General features: G+C 46.7%; 1 protein-coding gene across 1 annotated transcript in view; it reads left to right on the top strand.

Moving 5' to 3' along the window:
• LOC142299924 (selenoprotein M-like) overlaps positions 1–24,689 on the top strand; it is a 45,734-nt gene that overhangs the window by 4,375 nt on the left and 16,670 nt on the right. Inside the window, exon 2 of the mRNA XM_075341859.1 lies at positions 23,520–23,596. Coding sequence (XP_075197974.1) covers positions 23,520–23,596 — 77 coding nt within the window. The remainder of the gene's footprint in view (positions 1–23,519; positions 23,597–24,689) is intronic.

A 24,689-nucleotide genomic window follows, 5' to 3' on the forward strand; every position in this document is an offset into this window, starting at 1 on the left:
AAGTATTGGCACCTTTAGCCTAATACTTGGTTGCACAACCTTCAGCTAAAATAACTGTGAACAACCGCTTCCGGTAACCATCAATGAGTTTCTTACAATACTCTGCTGGAATTTTAGACCATTCTTCTTTGGCAAACTGCTCCAGGTCCCTGAGATTTGAAGGGTGCCTTCTCCAAACTGCCATTTTGAGATCTCTCCACAGGTGTTCTATGGGATTCAGGTCTGGACTCATTCCTGGCCACTTTAGTAGTCTCCAGTGCTTTCTATCAAACCATTTTCTAGTGCTTTTTGAAGTGTGTTTTGGGTTATTGTCCTGCTGGAAGACCCATGACCTCTGAGGAAGACCCAGCTTTCTCACACTGGGCCCTACATTATGCTGCAAAATTTGTTGGTAGTCTTCATGTGCCGCCCCCGTGCCGGCAGCCTGCCGCTGCTCGGGTCCGGGCCTTCCGGTGGGTGGCTCGAGGGTCTCCGGACTCGGGGAGATCCCGCGGACACTCCGAATGAATAGGGTTTGCGGGTGGTGGATGTAGGACGTATATGTACGGGCAGGGCCGTACTAGGTTCGTGACGCCACCCATGGTATGTGGTGAGTTTGGACACCACCGCTGCAGTTACGGGGCACCCGGGGGAGATGTTGTGCAGCAAGTTGTTAACCCCTCCGTGGGCAGGGATGGTGGCCCCGGGACCCGTTGGGGTTGGTGGTGCAGGGAGATGGGCGACTGCAGGGTACTGGTGTACTCACTATTAAGAAAACACACGAGTCTCTGGCAAAGCAAGGTGATGGCGGTTGGCGCCCACAGCCGGCTGTATTCTGGTCCCCCACCCGGCTGGTGGTGTCCGTCCTTCTCCTGCACTTTTGTGTAATGGTGGACTGCCTGTGCTTGCAACTTCAGGAGTCCGCTCCCGGCTGGATGTAGCCCAAGGAGCCCTTGCCCGCAGACACTGGCCCGTGGGATCTCTGAGCCCTGGCGGTGGCCTGTTATCCCCCTCAGTGGGCTGTTGCCTTCAGTCGGGATTTTGGGTGGGACAGGACCTCCAGTCCCGGCCTCAACCAGCCAACCAAACAGTTCCAGTCGCCCCTGGACCTAGCCTCAGGGTCCGGGCACCCCCCTGTGTGCCCCGGTCTCCGAGTCAGTTCCCCGGGTCGTTACCAGCGGGCCACCACCCTGTCCCGGTCCACCTCGGCTCCACCGAGCCGTCCTCCTGGCTCCTGCAGATGGAGACCGCCGTCTGCCTCCCAGCCACTGGCACCAGGGCTCCAACCCTGGCATCCGTCAGTTTCCCTTCAGGCCCCAGACACAGGCCTGACCTCCACTCTCCTTGCACTCTACCACCCGTCTGACACTGAACTCTTGTTTTCCCCGCCCCGGGCTGTCTAAAACTCCTAGGTGGGCATCTTCCAACCGCCTGCTTACGCCCCCTGGAGTGTCTATCAAGCCCTTAGGGGGTGACTAGGGTTTTAAGGTTGGCTGATGTCACCTGTGAGGGAACGGGTGTTGTGTGGGGCTCTATTTGTGACTACCTGGCCCGGCCAGGGCGTCACATTCAGACTTCATAATGCCATGCACACGGTCAAGCAGTCCAGTGCTAGAGGCAGCAAAGCAACCCCAAAACATCAGGGAACCTCCGCCATGTTTGATTGTAGGGACTGTGTTCTTTTCTTTGAATGCCTCTTTTTTTTTTTCCTGTAAATTCTATGTTGATGGCTTTTCCCAAAAAGCTCTACTTTTGTCTCATCTGACCAGAGAACATTCTTCCAAAAAACGTTTTAGGCTTTCTCAGGTAAGTTTTGGCAAACTCCAGCCTGGCTTTTTTATGTCTCAGGGTAAGAAGTGGCGTCTTCCTGGGTATCCTACCATACAGTCCCTTTTCATCCAGACGCTGACAGATAGTATGGGTTGGCACTGTTGTACCCTCGGACTGCAGGGCAGCTTGAACTTGTTTGGATGTTAGTCGAGGTTCTTTATCCACCATCTGCACAATCTTGCGTTGAAATCTCTCGTCAATTTTTCTCTTCCTTCCACATCTAGGGAGGTTAGCCACAGTTTCATGTGCTTTAAACTTCTTGTTGACACTGCGCACCGTAGACACAGGAACTTCCAGGTCTTTGGAGATGTACTTGTAGCCTTGAGATTGCTCATGCTTCCTCACAATTTGGATTTTCAAGTCCTCAGACAGTTCTTTGGTCTTCTTTCTTTTCTCCATGCTCAATGTGGTACACACAAGGACACAGGACAGAGGTTGAGTCAACTTTAATCCATGTCAACTGGCCGCAAGTGTGATTTAGTTATTGCCAACACCTGTTAGGTGTGTAATGACCAGAGGTCCTATTAAGATCCAGTGAGTCACAGACCGAGACTGAGGCAGAAATGAACAACAGTATTTTACTGAAATGGGGATCAAATTACGGTGAAATGTAGAATATAATAAGCTCAAAACCCCCTTAAAAACATTACCATTAATAATTTCACACACTAAGCGCTAGCCGAAAATCAATGCACCGATCTCAGAGATCCCAGTATATGTAAATCACATTTGGGACCCGGAACAAATTTACCTACACGTTAAACTTATCAAACTGGAAAGACGATGTAAATTAGGTGAGGGTGGCCTGATGGAACCTCTGAGATGGCGCACTGAGTATAACTTATCACAGATAATAATACAATACACTAAATTAATGATGACTATACACTTATCACAGGGATACCCGGGTATCTCACAACCTATGGTACCATTAAACTCCAATGTAACTTTACACCAGTGTGTTTCCGCGTGGGCTGCAGCAAGTCCAGAAAAATAAAAATAAAAATAAAACTTTGGCCCCAAAAATAAGTACTTATTGCAAAAAAGAAAAAGAAAACAAAGTTTGGCAGCTATCAGCCAATGCCAGAGTCACCTGTCAAGCACTTTAATTCTGTAGCCTCAGGACACAGTCTGGGGATCACTCTTTTCCAGGGCTTGTCAGAATCCTTCCAATGGGGATGACACCGGACGCCGTCTCTCTTATCGCAGTCACTCACGGCCTTACTGGACATCAATCACTTGCTCTGTCAGGGAGGGAAACATCTCCTCAGCTTCTCCTCAGATGCTCTTTCAGTTGGACCCAGGTCCGCACAACTGGATCGCTTATCACACAGTGATGTGGTATTGTCTTCGCAATTTCTGTTTCCCTTCACTCTCCTCAGATGCTGTCACTGGCTCTGTTCACCAACAAGTGAACCGGGGCTTACAACCAACTTTTTTTTTAAGGCCCATATTGCTTCACCTACTACGTTTTCAAAACCCGTTGCCATGGACACCAAACTCCCTCTCCGCATTTCCTGGATCTCCACAACTACTTCCGGTTTATCGCTCAGACAGACAGGCAGACTCTGCAGGGTCCTAATGCTTGCCCTGTATTGTCATAGTTCACTCTCTTACATGCCACCCCACTAGAGGTTGGCGTCCTCGACATACCTCCCCACTCAAAATCATCCTGTGCGTAGCGCTGAGGGGGTATTCCTGCCGTAGGTCGAGTGGTTCTCCGAAGGTCCTTCCCAACGGATTCTGTCCCCGAAGGGGCAGGAGTCCCTTCAGAAGTGTCATCAGAGGAAAGGCGTGACGCTGCCCCCTCTTGAAGTGCGACACCCCGTGACCCATTATTCATGCCAGGTGGCTGACTCAAGCCCTCACCCTCGGAAGGACATACCAGCGGCTCAACACTCTTTCCACACAGGTGCAGATCATTCACAGGGGGCAGATGTAGCATGTTACGGTGAAGATTACGAGTGAGCCCCCCTGCACCCACGGGCTCGACCTCATAAACTGGAATCTCAGGGTTCACTCGTCTCTTTATCAGGTATGGGGTCGCCTCCCATCGATCGGCCAGTTTCCCTGTCGGTCGTTTGACCCTCACCAACACTCTATCCCCTGGGGAGAAAGGTTCCGTCTGCACAGGCCTCGTGTCCCTATGAGACACCTGATTGAGTCTATTACCCATCACCTGATGCACCGCTCTCAGTCGCCGCTGGTGTTCCCGAACCCATTCAGATGCAGTCCGAGGGGAATCAGAGGAGGGATCTGGCATGTTCAAATCTTCAATATCCCTCCCGGGTCTCCCAAACATCAACATGTGTGGCGAATAGCCCGTAGTGCTGTGCAATCGATTGTTGTAGGCCCACATTAGTTCAGGGAGGTACTCAGGCCAGTGGCCCTGCTGCCCTTCCTCTAATGTTCTCATCATCTGTATCAAGGTATGATTGAAACGCTCACAGGCCCCATTTCCTTGGGGATGGTAAGGTGTCGTTCTTGAATGTGCTATGCCATACAGCCGGCGCAGCTCTTCCATTAGTGTCCCCTGGAAACATGCCCCCTGGTCTGAGTGTATCCTTTGCGGACACCCAAACACTTGGAGAAAATGACGACACACAGCCTTAGCCGCCGACTCCGCTGTCTGATCTCTTGTCGGCACTGCCACAGCATATTTAGTGAAGTGGTCTGTCATTACCAAGCAATAGGAGCACCCAGACGTCGAGTATCCTCAGGACATAATCAATCATGAGCAATTCCAAGGGGGCAGACGTTTTAATGGTTTGAGTAGGGGCCCGCTGCTCAGGACTCTTACTGAGCCCACAGACCCGACATTGCCGACATGCCTCCGCTACCATCCCTCCCAAGTCAGGGCAATAGAGGATTCGCTGTAACCACTGGAGTGTCTTTTCACTACCAAAGTGGGCTCCTTTCTCATGTGCCTCGCGGGCAACCATCGGACCCATCCCTACAGGGATTACCAGTTGGTACCGGTGTTGCAGCTCAGATGGCAGATACACCTTACGATACAAAAGATCCTGTTCCACACACAACTTATCCCACTGTCGCAATAGTTTAATTCCTTCTGCGGATAGTTGGGCCTTGTCCTCTGCACTCGGCCAAATCCCATTTTGTACCCAGGTACGCACTCGCGAGATGTCTGGACACTCGTTCTGATCTTTTGCCCAATCTGATGGTGTTTTTCCCAGGACACACGGCATCCCTGATGCCACCCCACTTGAATGTACCACACTGCGGAAGATAGGTACCTGCCCCAAGTCAGGGGTCTCTGTGTCCTCGAGCTGGTCATCAATGCTTTCTCCCCTAAATCCAAGGGGTACCCTCGACAATGCGTCCGCATTACCGTTTTCTCGCCCCGAGCGAAACTTAATCTGATAATTAAACTTAGCAAGGCGAGCGACCCATCGCTGCTCCAACGCTCCCAGTTTCACATTCTCTAAGTGAGCAAGAGGGTTATTATCGGTCATGACCAACACCTCAGCTCCCGTTAGATACTCAGCAAAGCGCTCCGTCATTGCCCACACCAGGGCTAACAGCTCTAGGCGAAACGAACTATAATTAGCCGGATTGCGCTCAGTGTCCCTTAAAGACCTGCTGCCATAGGCAATGACCCGCTCCCGGCCATCCTGAATTTGGGCCAGTACCGCCCCCAACCCGTGAAGACTACCGTCAGTGTACAACAGGAAAGGGGTATCAAACCTGGCATATGCCAACAAAGGGGCACTCGTTAGGGCGGCTTTCACCTCGTCAAATGCCTTTTGCTGCTGAGGCCCCCATTGGATAGGGCGGTTGCGAGGACCCAGCGCCGTCCCTCTTAAAAGTTCATTCAGGGGACCCACTACTTGTGAAAACCTGGGCACAAATCGTCGATAGTACCCTGCCAATCCCAAGAAAGCCCGCACCTCCCGTAGAGTCTGAGGAGGTGCCCACCCCTGTACCGCTAAGATCTTACTGACTGAGGGTAACACCCCGTCGGGAGTCACCACATGGCCTAGATACTCTATGCGACTCTTGAACAGTTGACATTTCTTTGGTTTTATCTTTAAGCCATGGCGACTGAGACGTTGGAGCACTTGGCGCAACTTCTCAAGATGGTCTTCAAATGACGTTCCGAACACCACGATGTCATCTAGATATATCAATACCGATTCAAAATTCAGGTCGCCTAAACAGTGTTCCATAAGGCGTTGAAAGGTCTCCGGGGCATTACTGAGTCCGAACGGCATCCGGTTGAATTCATAGAGCCCCATTGGCATAACAATTGCTGTCTTTGCCCGATCTTTCTCAGCCATTGGTACCTGCCAATATCCACTCGCCAAGTCCAACGTTAAAAAGTATTTGGCCCATCCTAATGCAGACAGGGACTCCTCAATCCGAGGCAACGGGTATGCGTCTCGCACAGTGTGCGCGTTTAATTTCCGATAATCCACACAAAATCGGAGGGTCCCATCCTTCTTTCGGACAAGGACAACGGGGGCAACCCAGGGACTTTGGCTCTCTCGTATTACTTGATTGTCGAGCATACTGGCGACCATGCCCTTCACCTCTTGATAAAGTGTCAGGGGAATCTGACGATAACGTTCTCTAATGGGAGGGGTGTCCCCCGTTGGAATCTCATGCTCAATCGTCGGTGAGCACCCGAAGTCTTCTGCATGTCGCGAGAAGGTCTCTTCATGTTCCCACACGACCCTCTCCAACTGTTCTAGTTGCACGGAAGTCAGTTCCTCCCGATCTACTCCCATCTGATCCATGATCACACGACCATTCCATTCTTTGGTAGGGGATTCAGGCCCTGCTACTTCGACCGCATATGTCCAGGATGACTGTGGGTCTGGCCGCAATTCAAACACCGCTTTGTCAGGCATCTTCCCCTCTGGCACGAACAGTTCAGCTAGGATGGTCCCAGCAAGAATGGTAATAGCCTCCTCCAACACGTTAATGCATCTGACTGGCACCCGTCCATTCTTCACAATCGTCAGAGACCGGGCCACATGCACCTTGGCACAAGAGGACTTCTCTGGGGCTGGCTCAAGTAATACCTCAAGTCCATTCAGCCTCTGCGCCGCCCCCACTGGCAACATCAAGAGTTCCTCCTGTCGGGGCGCCAGTGAAATCGTGGTCCGTGATGGCACTCAGACAAGGCCCACCCGGCCCCCAGGGACTGCACTTTTCAGCAGATCACAGTTCAGCACTAGGCGGTGTAACATTCTCTGTGTCGGTCGGTGACCTGTAGCACGAGTCAAGTAACGGGGTCCCTCACGGGCATACATCTGATGATTTAGATCTCGCAGAATGTTCATTCCCAGTGTCACTTCCATCCCTCTTCTAGGGGGGTGGTCCACCAGCACTACCCCTTTCTGACCCAGCTCTTGACCAAACATTTTCAGTCTCATCCACACGATCCCTTTCACCGTCAGCTGGCCATTGTTAGCGGCAGTAAGTCTTATCATTCGACCATCTTCGGGAACCACTAGTTGACTGAAGTATTTCTCGAAAACTTCTAGAGGCATAATGGTACATTCAGATCCCGTATCAACCAAGCAATTCATCTTCCGTCCTTCAAATTCTGCTTCTAAGACTGGACTCCATGCAAACAAATCTTGCTCATTCCGTTGGGGGCTTTGTGAGGGGGGGGCCGCTGCGAATTGCCCCCTCAAGGCAGCGGCTGGGAGTTTAACGTCGGCGGAGGAGTCTCGGGGACTGTGGACATCCGGCAGTATCGTGAGATGTGTCCCCGGCGCCCGCACCTCCAGCAGGTGACTGCTCCCCGGGGACGGGGGCTTGAGTCATTCAAAGAGGGCGGTCCGGCTGTCAGTGGAATCACCATCCCAGAGGGTGTAGCTGGTGGCCTCTCCAGGGGAGTAGGGGACGACCCAGCTCTGATTTTAGACACTTCCAGCTTTAGCTCCTTCAACTCAGCACGCAGAGCTTGTACAACATCTACCAGTCCTTCTGCTCCTGACAATTGCATTCCGCCTCCCTCCAGCCGTGTACTGTCCACAGCCCCTTGAACTACCAGAGTGGACTCTGCCTCCCTTTCCACCGCGGCCTGGTAAATCTGCCAGAAAGATATTTCTGGCGTAGCCCGGGCCACCTCATACAGTTTATCCCGAAGGAGCCTGTTAGCTAACCCTGTGATGAATTGGTCCCGGAGCAAGTGGTCTACCTCCCGGAACGCTCCCAGGGCCCCTGGGTCTAGTCGCTGCACTTCATTCAATGTTTCCTGTAGCGTATTAGAGTACTGCATCAGAGACTCACTTTCCTTTTGAGGGCGGTTAAAGAAAAATGATCGAAGCTGGGTCACACGGGCCCGGCCTCCAGAACTCCCCTCTAACAGTACCAAAATTTTCTCTAACGTACTTCTCTCAGCCTCAGGTCGTACCATCACCGTCCGCCTAGCGTCGCCTTCTAGTGCGTTCAATGCCAGTTCTGCTCGTAATGCGGGAGTCAGATTACACATCCGCAGAATACTCTGGACCCTCTCTGCCCAATCCTGCAACGCCATATTACGCCCGTCGTATTTTGGCATGTGCTGTAGTAAAGCTCCTACCGGTACATGCCCTCCCACATTCGCCAAAAGACCCGCATCCAGCAGCGGGGATGCTGATGCGGTGGGATCATTTCTTCCCTCGCCGCCTCCGTCCATGACAAACACTGGATCCTGCCGACTACGCCAAAAATGTAATGACCAGAGGTCCTATTAAGATCCAGTGAGTCAGAGACCGAGACTGAGGCAGAAATGAACAACAGTATTTTACTGAAATGGGGATCAAATTACGGTGAAATGTAGAATATAATAAGCTCAAAATCCCCTTAAAAACATTACCATTAATAATTTCACACACTAAGCGCTAGCCGAAAATCAATGCACCGATCTCAGAGATCCCAGTATATGTAAATCACATTTGGGACCCGGAACAAATTTACCTACACGTTAAACTTATCAAACTGGAAAGACGATGTAAATTAGGTGAGGGTGGCCTGATGGAACCTCTGAGATGGCGCACTGAGTATAACTTATCACAGATAATAATACAATACACTAAATTAATGATGACTATACACTTATCACAGGGATACCCGGGTATCTCACAACCTATGGTACCATTAAACTCCAATGTAACTTTACACCGGTGTGTTTCCGCGTGGGCTGTAGCAAGTCCAGAAAAATAAAAATAAAAATAAAAATAAAACTTTGGCGCCAAAAATAAGCACTTATTGCAAAAAAGAAAAAGAAAACAAAGTTTGGCTATCAGCCAATGCCAGAGTCACCTGTCCAGCACTTTAATTCTGTAGCCTCAGGACGCAGTCTGGGGATCACTCCTTTCCAGGGCTTGTCAGAATCCTTCCAATGGGGATGACACCGGACGCCGTCTCTCTTATCGCAGTCACTCACGGCCTTACTGGACATCAATCACTTGCTCTGTCAGGGAGGGAAACATCTCCTCAGCTTCTCCTCAGATGCTCTTTCAGTTGGACCCAGGTCCGCACAACTGGATCGCTTATCACACAGTGATGTGGTATTGTCTCCGCAATTTCTGTTTCCCTTCACTCTCCTCAGATGCTGTCACTGGCTCTCTTCACCAACAAGTCTCTTGGTCACCAACCGGGGCTTACAACCAACTTTTTTTTAAGGCCCATATTGCTTCACCTACTACGTTTTCAAAACCCGTTGCCATGGACACCAAACTCCCTCTCCGCATTTCCTGGATCTCCACAACTACTTCCTGTTTATCGCTCAGACAGACAGGCAGACTCTGCAGGGTCCTAATGCTCGCCCTGTATTGTCATAGTTCACTCTCTTACAGGTGCCACAAGTAAGTTACAGGTGCTGTTAACTACACAAATTAGAGAAGCATCACATGATTTTTCAAACAGTGCCAATACTTTTGTCCACCCCCTTTTTTATGTTTGGTGTGGAATTATATCCAATTTGTCTTTATGACAATTTTTTTTTTTGTTTTTCATTGAAGACAAAATTAAATGAAGATAATAATACCAAAGAATTTGTGATTGCAATCATTTTCAAGAAGAAACCGAGTATTATCTGACAGAATTGCAGGGGTGCCAATACTTTTGGCCAGCACTGTATATATATATATATATATACATATATGTTACCGGCAATGTGTAAAAACAGGTATTCTATAGAATACCTAGGCAATGTATACAATGCCGGAAATGGGTCGTCAAATATGAAATACATCAGATGTTCATACATTTCCTAGTGATTCTATAGAATACCGTAAATAGTAAGTGGACAGAGCAGAGAGCATTTTGAGCCAACTCTATGCAAGATCACAATTCAGTGTTTGTCAAAAGGGCTTGCTCAAGGTTCAAGATGTCCCTGACCAGAAAATACCTCTTTGATCAGCTGCTACTGCTCAGTCCATAGGAAGTGGCTAAGGATTTTTGAGGTGTATGTGCAAGACTAAGTGCCAAACTAACAAATGCCTTTGCGTCAAAAAAAAAAATGAAGTGCAATTCAAAATGCCATTCTAGCCTCCTGTGTAGCAACAAATAGTCAGGAATGACAATTCTGATTCCTTTCTTTTTTGTTTCCCAGTAAAGGTATCCTGTTGTTCATTTTGCATTTCTTCTTTCATTTTTTTGACTGTTTGTTACTAAAGACTAAGGCGGGCTTTGCACGTTGCGACATCGCAAGCCGATGCTGCGATGTCGCACGCGATAGTCCCCGCCCCCGTCGCAGGTACGATATCGTGATAGCTGGCGTAGCGAAAATTATCGCTACGCCAGCTTCACATGCACTCACCTGCCGTGCGACTGTCGCTCTGGCCGGCGACCTGCCTCCTTCCTAAGGGGGCGGGTCGTGCGGCGTCATAGCGACGTCACACGGCAGGCGGCCAGTAGTGGCGGAGGGGCGGAGATGAGCAGGATGTAAACATCCCGCCCACCTCCTTCCTTCCGCATTGTGGCCGGCGGCAGGTAAGGAGATGTTCCTCGCTCCTGCAGCTTCACACACAGCGATGTGTGCTGCCGCAGGAGCGAGGAACAACATCGTACCTGTCGCGGCACCGGCATTATGGAAATGTCGGAGGCTGCAACGATGATACGATAACGACGCTTTTGCGCTCGTTCATCGTATCATCTAGGATTTACACACTACGACATCGCAAGTGACGCCGGATGTGCGTCACTTTTGATTTGATCCCACCGACATCGCACCTGCGATGTCGTAGTGTGCAAAGCCGCCCTAAAAGTTAGGAATGACACTTCTGTTTCTTTCTGTTTTTCCCAGTAAAGATTTCCTGTTGTTCATTTAGGATTTCTTCTTTAGGATTTCTTACATTAGTGTTTTTGACTGTTTGTTACTAAATACTTTTCCAATCTGGTCATTATATCAGACTTTGCCTGAACAGTTCTTGTCATTCTTTATAATACCTAGACATTTTATGTAATGGCTTACTTTTCCAATCTGGGCATTATATCAGACTTTGCCTGAGCAGTTCTTGTCATTATTTATAATACCTAAACATTTTATGTAATGGCTAACTTTTTCAATCTGGGCACCAAAACATTTTATGTAATTTGTCACTAAGACAGGTGTAGGGCATGGCTCTAATCCAGGTGGGTCAATCAAGTCCAGCTGATGCCAGTGATATCATGTCCTGTGTCAATCTTGCTCCAGTGAACATATCTTGAACACCAGCTCCTCCTGTCATGTCGGCCATGTGCCTATGATCAGCTTAATCTCGCTTTTTGGAGTATGTGATAATTACTCTAAGGCTCTGTGCGCACTAGAAAAGTGATTTTTCTCAAGAAAATTTCTTGAGAAACTTCTGGGAGTTGAAGATTTCCGCACCTGCGGAAAAATCCGCGGGATAAACGCATGCGGATTTGCCGCGGATTTGCCGCGGATTTACCGCGGATTTACCGCAGGTTGCTCCCTGGGGTTTTGCAATAAATAATATAGATAATTGATAGACAGATAATGGATAGAGTGAAAGATGGATAGATGAATAGATAGATAGGCCTGTTTCACACGTCAGTGATTCTGGTACGTTTGTGCTTTTTTTTAAACGTACCAGAATCCCTGACATACGCAGACCCATTATAATGAATGGGTCTGCTCACACGTCAGTGATTTTTCACTGCACGTGTCTCCATGCGGCGTACCCGCGTGTGCGTGATAGCCGCACGGAGACATGTCCATTTTTTTCTGGCATCACTGATGTCCCACGGACCACGCAGTGGTGTGGTCCATGAAACACGTGCCAGAAAAAAACGTGCTTTTAAAATAAAAAACATTTTTACTCACCCGGCTTCAGCGGCGCTCTCTGCAGCCCGTACAGCTTGCTGCTTCTGAGCCGGCTCATTACTGTCGCGCATATTCATGATGCACGACACAGCCGACCCGGAAGTAGCTGCTGCGGGGGTCAGCGCCGGCCGGATGCTGCACCGCGGGAGCGATCAGCACCATGGAGAGCGGGAGCGCGCACAGGTGAGTTGATTTCTAAGTGCAATCACGGGCCACGGAGAATGGAGCCCGGATTGCACTTAGACAACCCACGTGTGCCGTAATTCACGGCACACGCAGGGACATGTGCATGTTTTACACGCCAGTGAAAAACGTCAGTGTTTTTCACTGACGTGTGAAACGGGCCATAGATAGATAGATGAGAAAGACCTATAGAATGTCCCACCTCCCTGCATTTTCTAAGCTGGCACCCTTTAGTGACTTTCATGTGGCATTAAAGGGTCCTTAGCCTTGTATTTAGCCATAAAATAAATAATTAAAAAAAAAACGACGTGAGGTCCCACCATCTTTTGTAGCCAGCTAGGGTAAAGCAGACGGCTGCAGCCTGCAAACCACAGCTGGCAGCTTCACCTTGGCTGGTAATCCAAAACAGAGGGCACCCCACGCTGTTATTTTACATTAAATAAATAATTTAAAACAAAAAATGTGGGGTCCCCCCCAAATTGGATCACCAGCCAAGGTAAAGCGGACAGCTGTGGTCTGGTATTCTCAGACTAGGGAGGTCCACTGTTATTGGACACTCCCCAGCCTAAAAATAGCAGGCCGCAGCCACCCCAGAAGTGGCGCATCCATTAGACGTGCCAATCCTGGCGCTTCGCCCCAGCTCATCCCGCGCCCTGGTGCGTTGGCAAACGAGGTAATATATGGGGTTGATGCCAGGTGACATTACACATCTGGCATCAAGCCCTGGGGTTGGTGAGGTCAGGCGTCTATCAGATACCCGACATCACCAACCCAGTCAGTAAGAAATAAAAAATAGACAACAAAAAAAGTTTTATTTGAAAAAACACTCCCCAAAACATTCCCTCTTTAACCAATTTATTGAAAAGAACAATCAATTCCACGTCCGGCGTAATCCAATAAGGGGGGGGGGGCACGGCGATCCATACCTTAGTCGCTGTCCCAGTCAATGAAGAACAGAATGTTCCCCATTGGCTGGGAGAGCAATGCAGTGACCTGAGCTAACATCAATAGGTCAGCCCAGGTCACTGCAGGGGATGCCGAGCGCTGCCATCAGGAGTATAGATGAGATCATTACCTTCTGTGATCATCTCTTGTAGTGCTGACGTCAGCGCTGTCACTGACTTCTATGCCCGCCGCGTTGTCAGAAGTATCGCGAGAGCCCGTGACGTCACCGCTAGTGACAGTCTCGGGCCGCTCGCGAGACGGGCATAGAAGGCAGTGACAGCGCTGACGTCAGGAGGCAGGAGATCGTCACAGCAGGTAATGATCTCACCTCCTGACAGCAGCGATCGTCATCCCCGCGGCTGCCAGCACTGCAGGGTGTCAGTGTCTGCCTGCGCTGCCGCGTGACAAGCTGCTGATACTGCGGGCAGACACTGACACCCTGCAGTGCAGTGTCAGTGTCTGCCTGTGTCAGTGTCTGCCTGCACTGCAGCGTGACAAGCTGCTGACACTGCGGGCACACACTGACACGCTGCAGTGCAGGCAGCCGCGAGGCCGGAGCAGGACACAGACTGCACGGGCACCTGGAGGTCGCACGGAAGCGATTCCGTGCGGCGTCCAGGGAGTGTGACGTCTGTGTTTACTCTGCTCCGCTTCCTCTTCCTGGCATAATGACATCGCTTCCTGCAAAACCGCAGGCAGCGATGAGCATTACCGCAGGTAAATCGCGGCTATACCGGGGGTATACCGCACATCATTTGCTACCTGCGGTATACCCCCGGAATTTCGCGATTACATTACAGTGAATGGAGTGAAATTCCGGGGGTATACCGCAGGTACCTGCGGAAAATAATGGACATGCTCATTTTCTCAAGAAAGTTTCTCGAGAAAATTTTCTCAAGGAAATTTCTTGAGAAAAATCCGCACAGTGCGCACAGCTATTTTTTTTTCTCATAGGATTTGCTGGGAAATGTCTGCACAAAGATTGCAGACATTTCTCAAGAAATTTCTGCAGCAAATCCGCAGGTAAATCCGCGGGCAAAACGGCCTAGTGCGCACAGAGCCTTATAGTACTTTTTTTCCTGTGACTGAATGGTTTTCATGCATTTTTCTCTTATGTGCGATGTTTATTTGCTTCTATTTCAATTTTTTTTAAATGCTATGGAAGCTGTTGATTCTCAGTGAAAAAACGCATAGTGGAGTTTTTTTTCTCTCTGTCTTAACATAGTTCTGCCTTTTTTTTGCTCGAATATGCATTTATGTTTCATTGTGTTCCCACTGATGATCTTTAATAAAATGACATTGCTGAGAATCCAGTAAGGCTTTTTTCCATCTTTTTTTGCATATTTACTTTTTGTTATACTTAGTATACAGTTTATGGCACATCAATGGACTGCTCACTATTAGTCCTGTTGGACATTGAAAATATTTTTACCTATGGCAGTTGCTATTAAGCCATTGTTTAGACAACCTCTTTGGATGCTAATCCTGCTAGGAGCCTTGCACAAGAGTTCCCTGATGTAATGGGTGGAGGATCGTGTGGTCCTAAGGGAATTTTGATCATCAGAATTTGGCATATACAGTGCCTTGCGAAAGTATTCGGCTCCCTTGAATTTTTCAACCTTTTCCCACATTTTAGGCTTCAAATATAAAGATAAAAAAAATTTAATTTTATGGTGAAGAATCAACAACAAGTGGGACACAATTGTGAAGTTGAACGAAATTCATTGCTTATTTTAAACTTTTATAAAAAATAAATAAATGAAAAGTGGGACGTGCAATATTATTCGGCCCCTTTAAGTTATTACTTTGTAGCACCACCTTTGCTGTGATTACAGCTGCAAGTTGCTTGGGGTATGTCTCTATCAGTTTTGCACATCGAGAGACTGAAATTCTTGCCCATTCTTCCTTTGCAAATAGCTCGAGCTGAGTGAGGTTGGATGGAGAGCGTTTGTGAACAGCAGTTTTCAGCTCTTTCCACAGATTCTCGATTGGATTCAGGTCTGGAATTTTACTTGCCCATTCTAACACATGGATATGTTTATTTGTGAACCATTCCATTGTAAATTTTACTTTATGTTTTGGATCATTGTCTTGTTGAAAGACAAATCTCCGTCCCAGTCTCAGGTCTTTTGCAGACTCCAACAGAGACTGGTCCTGTATTTGGCTCCATCCCTTTTTCCATCAATTTTAACCATCTTCCCTGTCCCTGCTGAAGAAAAGCAGGCCCGCAACCACCATGTTTGACAGCGAGGATGGCGTGTTCAGTGTGATGAGCTATGTTGCTTTTATGCCAAACATATCGTTTGGCATTGTGCCCAAAAAGTTCGATTTTGGTTTCATCTCACAAGAGCACCTTCTTCCACATGTTTGGTGTGTCTCCCAGGTGGCTTGTGGCAAACCTAAATGACACTTTTTAAAGATATCTTTGAGAAATGGCTTTCTTCTTGTCACTCTTCCATAAAGGCCAGATTTGTGCAGTGTGCGACTGATTGTTGTCCTATGGACAGACTCTCCCACCACAGCTGTAGATCTCTGCAGTTCATTCAGAGTGATCATGGGCCTTTTGGCTGCATCTCTGATCAGTCTTCTCCTTGTTTGAGATGAAAGTTTGGATGGATGGCCTTGGTAGATTTGCAATGGTATGATACTCCTTCAAATTCAATATGATCGCTTGCACAGTGCTTCCCTGGATGTTTAAAGTTTTGTAAATCTTTTTGTAACCAAATCCAGCTTTAAACTTCTCCACAACAGTATCCCAGGCCTGTTTGTTGTGTTCCTTGGTCTTTATGATGCTATTTACGCTTGAAACAAAACACTGAGACCATCACAGAGCAGGTGCATTTATACGGAGACTAGATTACACACAGGTGGCTTATTTTTATCATCTTCAGTCATTTAGGACAGCATTGAATCATTCAGAGATCCTCAATGAACTTCTGGAGTGAGTTTGCCGCACTGAAAGTAAAGGGGCCGAATAATATTGTACGCCCCATTTTTTAGTTTATTATTTTTTACAAAATTTAAAATAAGCAATATGAATTTCATTCAACTTCACAATTGTGTCCCACTTGTTGTTGATTCTTCACCATAAAATTAAAATGTTTTATCTTTATGTTTGAAGCCTGAAAATTCAAGGGGGCTGAATACTTTCGCAAGGCACTGTATTAGGGTTTTTGCTGGCAGCACCCAGTGAACTATCCTGTCCTTTGTGTCTTAGTTAGCAGGGCCTCTCTTTGCTCAAGTCTATTCCTAACCAACTATGGAATGTTTTCTTCTTATATCATCATAAATATATGTTGGGGGCTTTAACTATCTTTTGTGGCTGCTCTGAGGCAAGTTAGGATTTTATTCTTCATCTTTGAGGTTAGCTAGTTTCTTAGGTGGTGACGAGGTGTCTAGGTACTGTAGGCACACGCCACCACTATTTCTAGTTGTCTATATATGGTCAGGGGGTTGCTGCCAGTTAGTTTCCAACCACTCTTGTGCTCTATTTTGTGGATTTACCTGTTTTTTTCCTCCTGGACTCTTGGGGTAGTAGTTCATAGTTCTTGGGTTGTCTCTATCTCTGGATAGGGAAGGAGTTTGCCCTTGAATAGGATATTAACGGAAATGTCAGCACAGCGCGCTACCTTCTGGGCCTGCTGCACCTAGTGTGCAAATAATGCTGCCCGGCTTGCACACTGCTGAGCAGAGCGGCAGTGACTGCAGATAGAGTGGCCCACTACAGGGACCGGCCCATCTGGCATTTGCGAGAATTGCCCTATGTCCAGTCCAGACCTGCCCCAAACATACTTCAAGAAGCACCTAGATATGGATGGAAACAAAGTGCTGGAGAATTCTGAAGTGGCCAGCAATGAGTCCACATCTTTATATTATTGAACAACTGTGGAGAGATCTTAAAAATTAATCTTGGGAGAAGGCACCCTTCAAAGATGAGAGACCTAGAGCAGTTTGCTGGTTATAGCAAGTGATTGATTGCAGTTATTTATTCCAAGGGGTGTGCAACAAAGTATTAAGTTACAGAAAAAAATTGACTTGTTAGTTCACCTTATTTCCCACAACTGTGTTGTACGCCTCAGCACAGATTCCACTTGGATACAAAGTTCCACAACTGAAGAGGAAAAGATGATATAGCAAAGGAAATGCAAAACCACGTGTATGGAATAAAGCTTCACATTTATTTCTGCTTAAAATTTCAAAGCAATACAGTAATTAATAAATGAAACCCTCCATACACACATGGGGGTGTACGAAAATTGACATGTGGTGGCTAAAAATTAAGACGTAATCATGATCTAGCTTATGTATTTATTCGAATGCTAAATATATACAAATACAACTTTTAGTCAGTCTCCGGTGTTACGTCTTGGGTATCCATTTCCTTCTGGTTTGTTTCGGTCTAATTAAAGGCATTCATTTAGATATCCCCCCATAACTGTTTTCCTCCTGTGAGTGAACCACCTTGCTCAGGCAAATTCGTATCACTATTAGCTCTTTATCTTGTGAAAGAAAATCCATTGAAATCCAGGCTTATGACTAAGTATAATACAGCTAGAATCTGGAAAAAGATCCATATGAAAAGGTGAACATGTACATGAGAAATGAAATACATGTTTCGATTGTCATATAAAATCACGTTCCCACATTGCAAAAATATTTTCTATATATGTAAAAAATTATCCCAGAATCATTATTATCTTCATTCATATATCCTCCCCTAGGTATATCATTTAATCATGTATAGTGTGTTAGCATGCAAACAGGTGTAGGAAAATATATTCTTCCATATTCCACACATACTTCCCATAACCCTAGGTGGTATATAAATCATTGGACCAACAGGTAATGGTAATTACCATAAGATGATGTAAGTAAAAAAACACATGATACCCATTCATGAAACTATAAAGGAATATGAATGTATTCCGTAATTTCTATAATTCTTACAAAATATAATTTTGCCAAGATCATATGCACGTTGGTTTATTGTTAACATCAAGTCACCACCAAATCTGTTACTAAATCCTCATGGTGTTCTTACTATTGTGTGAAATCCATATTATATTTCACAAGAAAAAAGATAGCGAATGAGAATGAGTAAATATGTGATGTGATTCTCATGCGGTAAAAATGTGCCCGGAAATTGCCTATAACACATAAGTTAAGCTGTTAATGTACGCTTGACTCTATCATTATCCTCAAGCTTCGGCCAAACCAGTATCCTAATCTGGACAGATTTTATATCTTTGTGTGAGGTTCAAGCATAACACTTAGGGGTACTTCACACACAGCGAGATCGCTACTGAGATTGCTGCTGAGTCACGGTTTTTGTGACGCAGCAGTGACCTCATTAGCGATCTCGCTGTGTGTGACACTGAGCAGCGATCTGGCCCCTGCTGTGAGATCGCTGCTCGTTACACACAGCCCTGGTTTGTTTTTTTATTGTTGCTCTCCCGCTGATAAGCACACATCGCTGTGTGTGACAGCGAGAGAGCAACAATCCTGAATGTGAAGGGAGCAGGAGCCGGCTTCTGACAGCCTGCGGTAAGCTGTAACCAAGGTAAACATCGGGTAACCAAGGTGGTTACCCGATATTTACCTTCGTTACCAGCCTCCGCAGCTCTCATGCTGCCAGTGCCGGCTCCTGCTCCCTGCACACGCTAAGTTAAGCGGTGTGCGCTGGTAACTAAGGTAAACATCGGGTAACCATATCCGATGTTTACCTTAGTTACCAGTGTCCGCAGCTTCCAGACGCCGGCTCCGTGCAAGCGCAGCGTCGCTTGCACGTCGCTGCTGGCTGGGGGCTGGTCACTGGTCGCTGGTGAGATCTGCCTGTTTGACAGCTCACCAGCGACCATGTAGCGACGCAGCAGCGATCCTGACCAGGTCAGATCGCTGGTTGGATTGCTGCTGCGTTGCTAAAGTGTGACGGTACTATTAGTTTAACACATAGGTCTACCTTGAGACGACTAAATAGAATAAAAACTGGCAGATCAAAGTATTGTAGTGCACCTGCGCGGGACCTCAATGCCGGCTGTATAGATAATGTAGAACACGACATCCACACTAGCTTCAGAAGGAGGACAATGATGGCCAAAAGAGGAGGCATGGACCTGGAGAACGGAGACGCCCATCCGACCAGTCTGCTCCGCACCCACCGCTGAGTATTATAAACATTAGGTGACAGTTTCCCTTTAAAGTGACATTTCAGAATAAGTGTACCTGTTGTTTAAAAACAACTGATAGTCCAACAGGATTAAAAACCCACTTCAAAAAATGGAAAAAATCTTCCTTGTTCCTTATGTGGTAAAGGGTACGTTCTTGGTCAATTCAATAGTTAATGTGTATGTAAGCGCTTACCCTGGACCATGCGATGATTTCCGTGTCCCTGCTGCTGTTTTTCCCGTATGTCCCACACTCTATGGTGTAAGGACCTGCAGGACCTCACCGAGATGTTGCTGGGGTGAAAGGATTTAAAACAATGAGCTCTCCGGTATTGAATATGTCACAGGGAACCTGCCGCTTTACACTGCTCAATCTCCGATTTGATTTTACCGCTCACGCCCTGGATCCTGGCTGCAAACTGAGCTCTTTGTTCACAGGTTTTAATCCTGTTGGACTATTAGTTGTTTTTAACTATAATTCTCAAACATTTTAGCCACCGGCCGGGGCAATTCTTAGGGGTACTTTGCACGTTGCGACATTGCTACTGCGATGTTGTCGGGGTCAAATCGAAAGTGACGCACATCCGGCGCCAGTAACGATGTCGCAATGTGTAAAGCCTAGATGCACCGATAAACGATCGCAAAAGCGTCGTAAATTGGTGATCTGTGTAGTGTAGGTCATTTTCATAATTTCGCTGCAGCGACAGGTACGATGTTGTTCCTCGTTCCTGCAGCAGCACACATCGCTGTCTATGAAGCCGCAGGAGCGAGTAACATCTCCTTACCTGCTTCCACCTGCAATGTGGAAGGAAGGAGGTGGGCGGGATGTTTACGTCCCGCTCATCTCCGCCCCTCCGCTTCTTTTGGCCGCGTGACGTCGCTGTGACGCCGCACGACCCACCCCCTTAGGAAGGAGGCGAGTCGCCGGCCAGAGTGACATCTCAGGGCAGGTAAGTGCGTGTGAAGCTGCCGTAGCGATAATGTTCGCTACGGCAGCTATCACAAGATATCGCATGTGTGACGGGGGCGGAGACTATCGCGCTCGGCATTGCTATCTTCGGCTAGCGATGTTGCAGCATGCAAAGTACCCCTTAATGTGCAATAATATCGTTGCCCTATAAATACCACTATTCAATATTTGTGTACACGTGTATTTATAACTTACTGATGTTTTAAACTCTATTAATAAGTGTTTTAGTAGAAAAATATAAAAGGGCGGTTTTCTTGAATACATTTTTCCCAAAAGTACAAATTTGTTTGCGCGGATGATTTATTAAAGATTGATTTAAAAGGCATGTACAGTATATACATGCACATCTCCAACACAGTAGACAAAAAAACTAAAAAACTACATATTAGTGGGTTAGCCATCAAGGGAATCCCCATGAAAAATAACTGGCCATAAAATAGGCTTATATGTTCATACATTGTACATAGAAAAAAGTTGGTAGTACAAAGTTAAAGAGAACCAACCAGCAGGACTTTCATATGTAAAGTAAAGCCAGTGCTATACAGGCTCTAGGATGCTGAATGTAAGCATAGCTTTTGTTCTGAGATTGGATGTTTTATTTCAGAAATATGTGAAAGAAAAGTTCCAGCAATGCACTGCTATTTGATTGACAGGTGCAACACGGGTGGGAATATGTGGGTCGGATCTTGCTATCTATTCCCGCCCCTGTCTGCCTGACCTTCCTCCTCCCTGTTACCATCATAGATGTTAATTCTGGTGCAGGCAGACAGAAAGTGGCGGGAATAGATAGCTAGACCGGACCCACACATTCCCTTCCTGTTGCACCTGTAAATCAATTAGCAGTGCACTGCTGGAACTTTACCTGCACATATTTCTGAAACAAAACATCCAATCTCAGAACAAAAGCTATGCTTACATTCAGCATCCTAGGGCCTATATAACACTGGCTTTACTTTATATATGAAAATCTTGCTGGTTGGTTCCCTTTAAAGGGGTGTTCCCATCTCCATGATTATATCCCAATATGTAGTAGGTGTAATAATAATAATAATATTTTCAAATACTTGCAATTAGAAAGGTGTTATAGTTCTCCTGATTAGCTATGTCTCTTACCTCATGTACAGGCATTGCAGTAGCTTAGGTATACATGGTTACAGCCAATAGCAACTAAGTAACTGTCACTATATATGTGATAGTAACCAAAGTTACCTAAGTGCAATGCTTTGTACATGAGGTGAGAGACATAGCTAATCATGAGAACTATACTACATTTCTACTTAGAGGTATTTTCTAATATTATTATTATTACATCTACTACATATTGGGAAAGGATCGAATATATATTAAGTACACGTGAGAATTGGATCAGAATAGAGTGCCAGATAAACAATTCCCTGTAACAAAAGTAAAATAAAGTACATCCTAAAGTAGTAATATGTGATGGCTCACCCATTAAACACATTTCACAAATGTTTCATCAGGAGCCTCTTATTTTGCGGTGTAGCACACAGACACAAGCAGCCGCATGGAGGACTATGTACAGCATTACAGAGCTGTGCAGCTTGAAATCCAGCACAGAAGGGGAGAAAACTCTTTTGCTAAAAACCCTGCTTATCTGCCTGTTTAAAGCATATTAAACTGGCCACATCATGGAATAATGACTGCACAGCTGAATAAAATATAGTTTTCCCTTTATTTTCTCTGCTATTTCTCTGATTTAGGCTTGTAATGTTTTTATGCTAATTTTCATTGTAAACAAGGATGTATTAGCATTGCTTCTTCTCTGGGGGCATTTACTTTTTCACTGTATGGTTCTGCTCAACGAAAAGTGGGAGACAACATGCAGGGAAGGAAGCTTAGAGCTGACTTTCTTTGTGTGGCATGAAAAGACCTGTAAAAGCACACGGGTCTGCTCTCCTCAATGGTCCCACTGTAGGCATCTGCTAGAGGGAGTAAAGCAGAACCGTGTGCTGTCACAAACACCTCTGCATTTGCAGCTCCCATTCCACAAAGTTGGCAGCTGTGTTCGACTCCGCATCCCCCCTCATGACAGTGCCGTGAAATGAGTGCCACAGATGCAGAGGTGTTTGTACTGAAAAACACAGATCTGTTCTACTTCCCTACTCAAATTGTAATCACTGTAGATGCAGTGAGGTCAGTGAGGAGATGAGGGATGACTTTCATTACATCTGACACAGATAAAGACAGCTCTAACGCTCCCTACTGGTGTGTTCTCTTTTTTTTCTCTGCAACACATCTTTTGCTTATGATTGGTCAATGTCATACACGGAAAAAAGTAAACACCCCCATAGTGATTAATGGGAGCAATAACAATTTCATTCCAAGGTCTTGTGTAATTGACCATTTTTATACGTCTATTGTATGGAGTCCCTTAAGTGGTTGTGTAGGATTATAAGAAGCCTCCTTTGTTTTTCAAGAAATAGAAGTTGATGAAGGATTAAAGCATGCTTTACACGGGATGATTTCACAATCGATCGTACCCGCCCCCGTCGTTTGTGTGTCACAGGCAAATCGCTGCCCGTGTCGCACAAAGTCATGAAACTCCCGTCACACGTACTTACCTGTTGAGCGACTTCGTTGTGGGCGGTGAACGTCCACTTCCTGAATGGGGAGGGACGTTCGGCGTCACAGTGACGTCACACAGCGGCCGGCCAATAGAAGCGGAGGGGCGGAGATGAGCTCTTTCCTTCCGCACTGCCGGCGGGAGCCACGGGACGCAGGTAAGCTGTGTTCATCGTTCCCATGGTGTCACACGGAGCGCCGTGTGCTGCCACGGAACGATGAACAACCTGCTGCAGGAAAAATAAACGATATTATGAAATTTGTGAGCGATACTGCGTCGCTCAGAGGTTTCACACGAGACTACGTCGTGTACGATGCTGGATGTGCGTCACGAAAACCGTGACCCCGATGATGCATCGCACAATCCGTCGTCTCGTGTAAAGCACCCTTTAGGCTCAGTGACAGTACCAGACACAGCCCATAGACAAAGGGGCGCTGTTCCTGAAATCTTACCTTTGATAAACAACCAGGAATCTTTATATCATTAGCATACAGTTAGCGTTTTCAGTCCAGTTTACAATCAGTATTATTCACACTTAGTAACATTTTGTATATTTCTTCCTGTACTTTTAATTTACAGGCGCCAAGTGTCGTAGGATGTGCTATAAAGAGCAAACCAGAACTCTACAAATTCATGCTGGACGTCTTTGGACTATAGTATCCTTTTATTCTAAATTGTATCTGTAGGCAATTCTCATTTTACATCTCAAGATGCATCATATCATAAATAAATAAATAAATGCAATAACTAGAGTGAATTAAACTAATGTTTTCCCCAGGTGCTTTTCTTTCTGAATTAGTTCAATTGTACTCTTTTTCACTGATGTTTACTAGTCACAAAAATTTAGAGATATTTGGCTTTCAGGTGAAATTTATATAAAATATAAAATGTTCACACTACACTGATATTTTAGCATGAAAGTAGGGCATTTAAGTAACAGCATGCAATTGTTATTTCCACATCTCAAACCATTTATTAAAACAAAAGCAAACAACAGTGGCGGATACACCCCAAAAACAAATGACAATGTCTCAATAACTTATCATGTGGCCTTGAACATCAGTTACAACTTGCTGCGATGCCTTCTACTGTTCACTAGTTGAGTTATTGTTTGTGGAGATATGTAATCCCACTCTTCTTGAAGAACAGCCCTCAAGTCACTGAGATTCTGGGGTTCAGAGCTATGAGCCTCTACATGGCGACTAAGCTGATCCTATAGGATTTCTATGAGATTCAGGTCTGTAGAAAGTGCAGGCCACCCCATTTGTGGTACCCCAAATTCCAGCAGCCTTTAGCCCTAATGATGCGACCTCGATGAGTTGGAGCATTGTTGTTACGGGGGGACCGGCAGATTAGGACCAGGGGGTATATATCCTAATCGCCAGTCGGGGCCCACCGTGCTCCAGATGACAATGGAGCTGCTGGCACCTGAGGGTTAGGTGGAGACTATAGAGCTGGATGGCTCTGAGATAACCTAGGAACTCTGGGAACCGGTCACGTGTGTTGGGACACGTCAGACCGGACGACAACCCGATTAGCGTTTTGGTGCACCTAGCGCTACACCAACCACGTGTGCAGGAAACACGTCAGGCCGGGTGGTAACCAGGTAGCGTTGACCGGAAGACCGCCACGAAAGCGCCCTGTCGGCCACGTGTGTAGGACACGTCAGGCCGAGCGGTCCTCCGATTAGCGTTTCTGGCCACCTCTCGACTGGCCACATGTGTGTAGGACACGTCAGGCCAGATGGGT

This window comes from Anomaloglossus baeobatrachus, chromosome 1, assembly GCF_048569485.1.
Source record: "Anomaloglossus baeobatrachus isolate aAnoBae1 chromosome 1, aAnoBae1.hap1, whole genome shotgun sequence".
In the NCBI taxonomy this organism is placed as follows: domain Eukaryota; kingdom Metazoa; phylum Chordata; class Amphibia; order Anura; family Aromobatidae; genus Anomaloglossus; species Anomaloglossus baeobatrachus.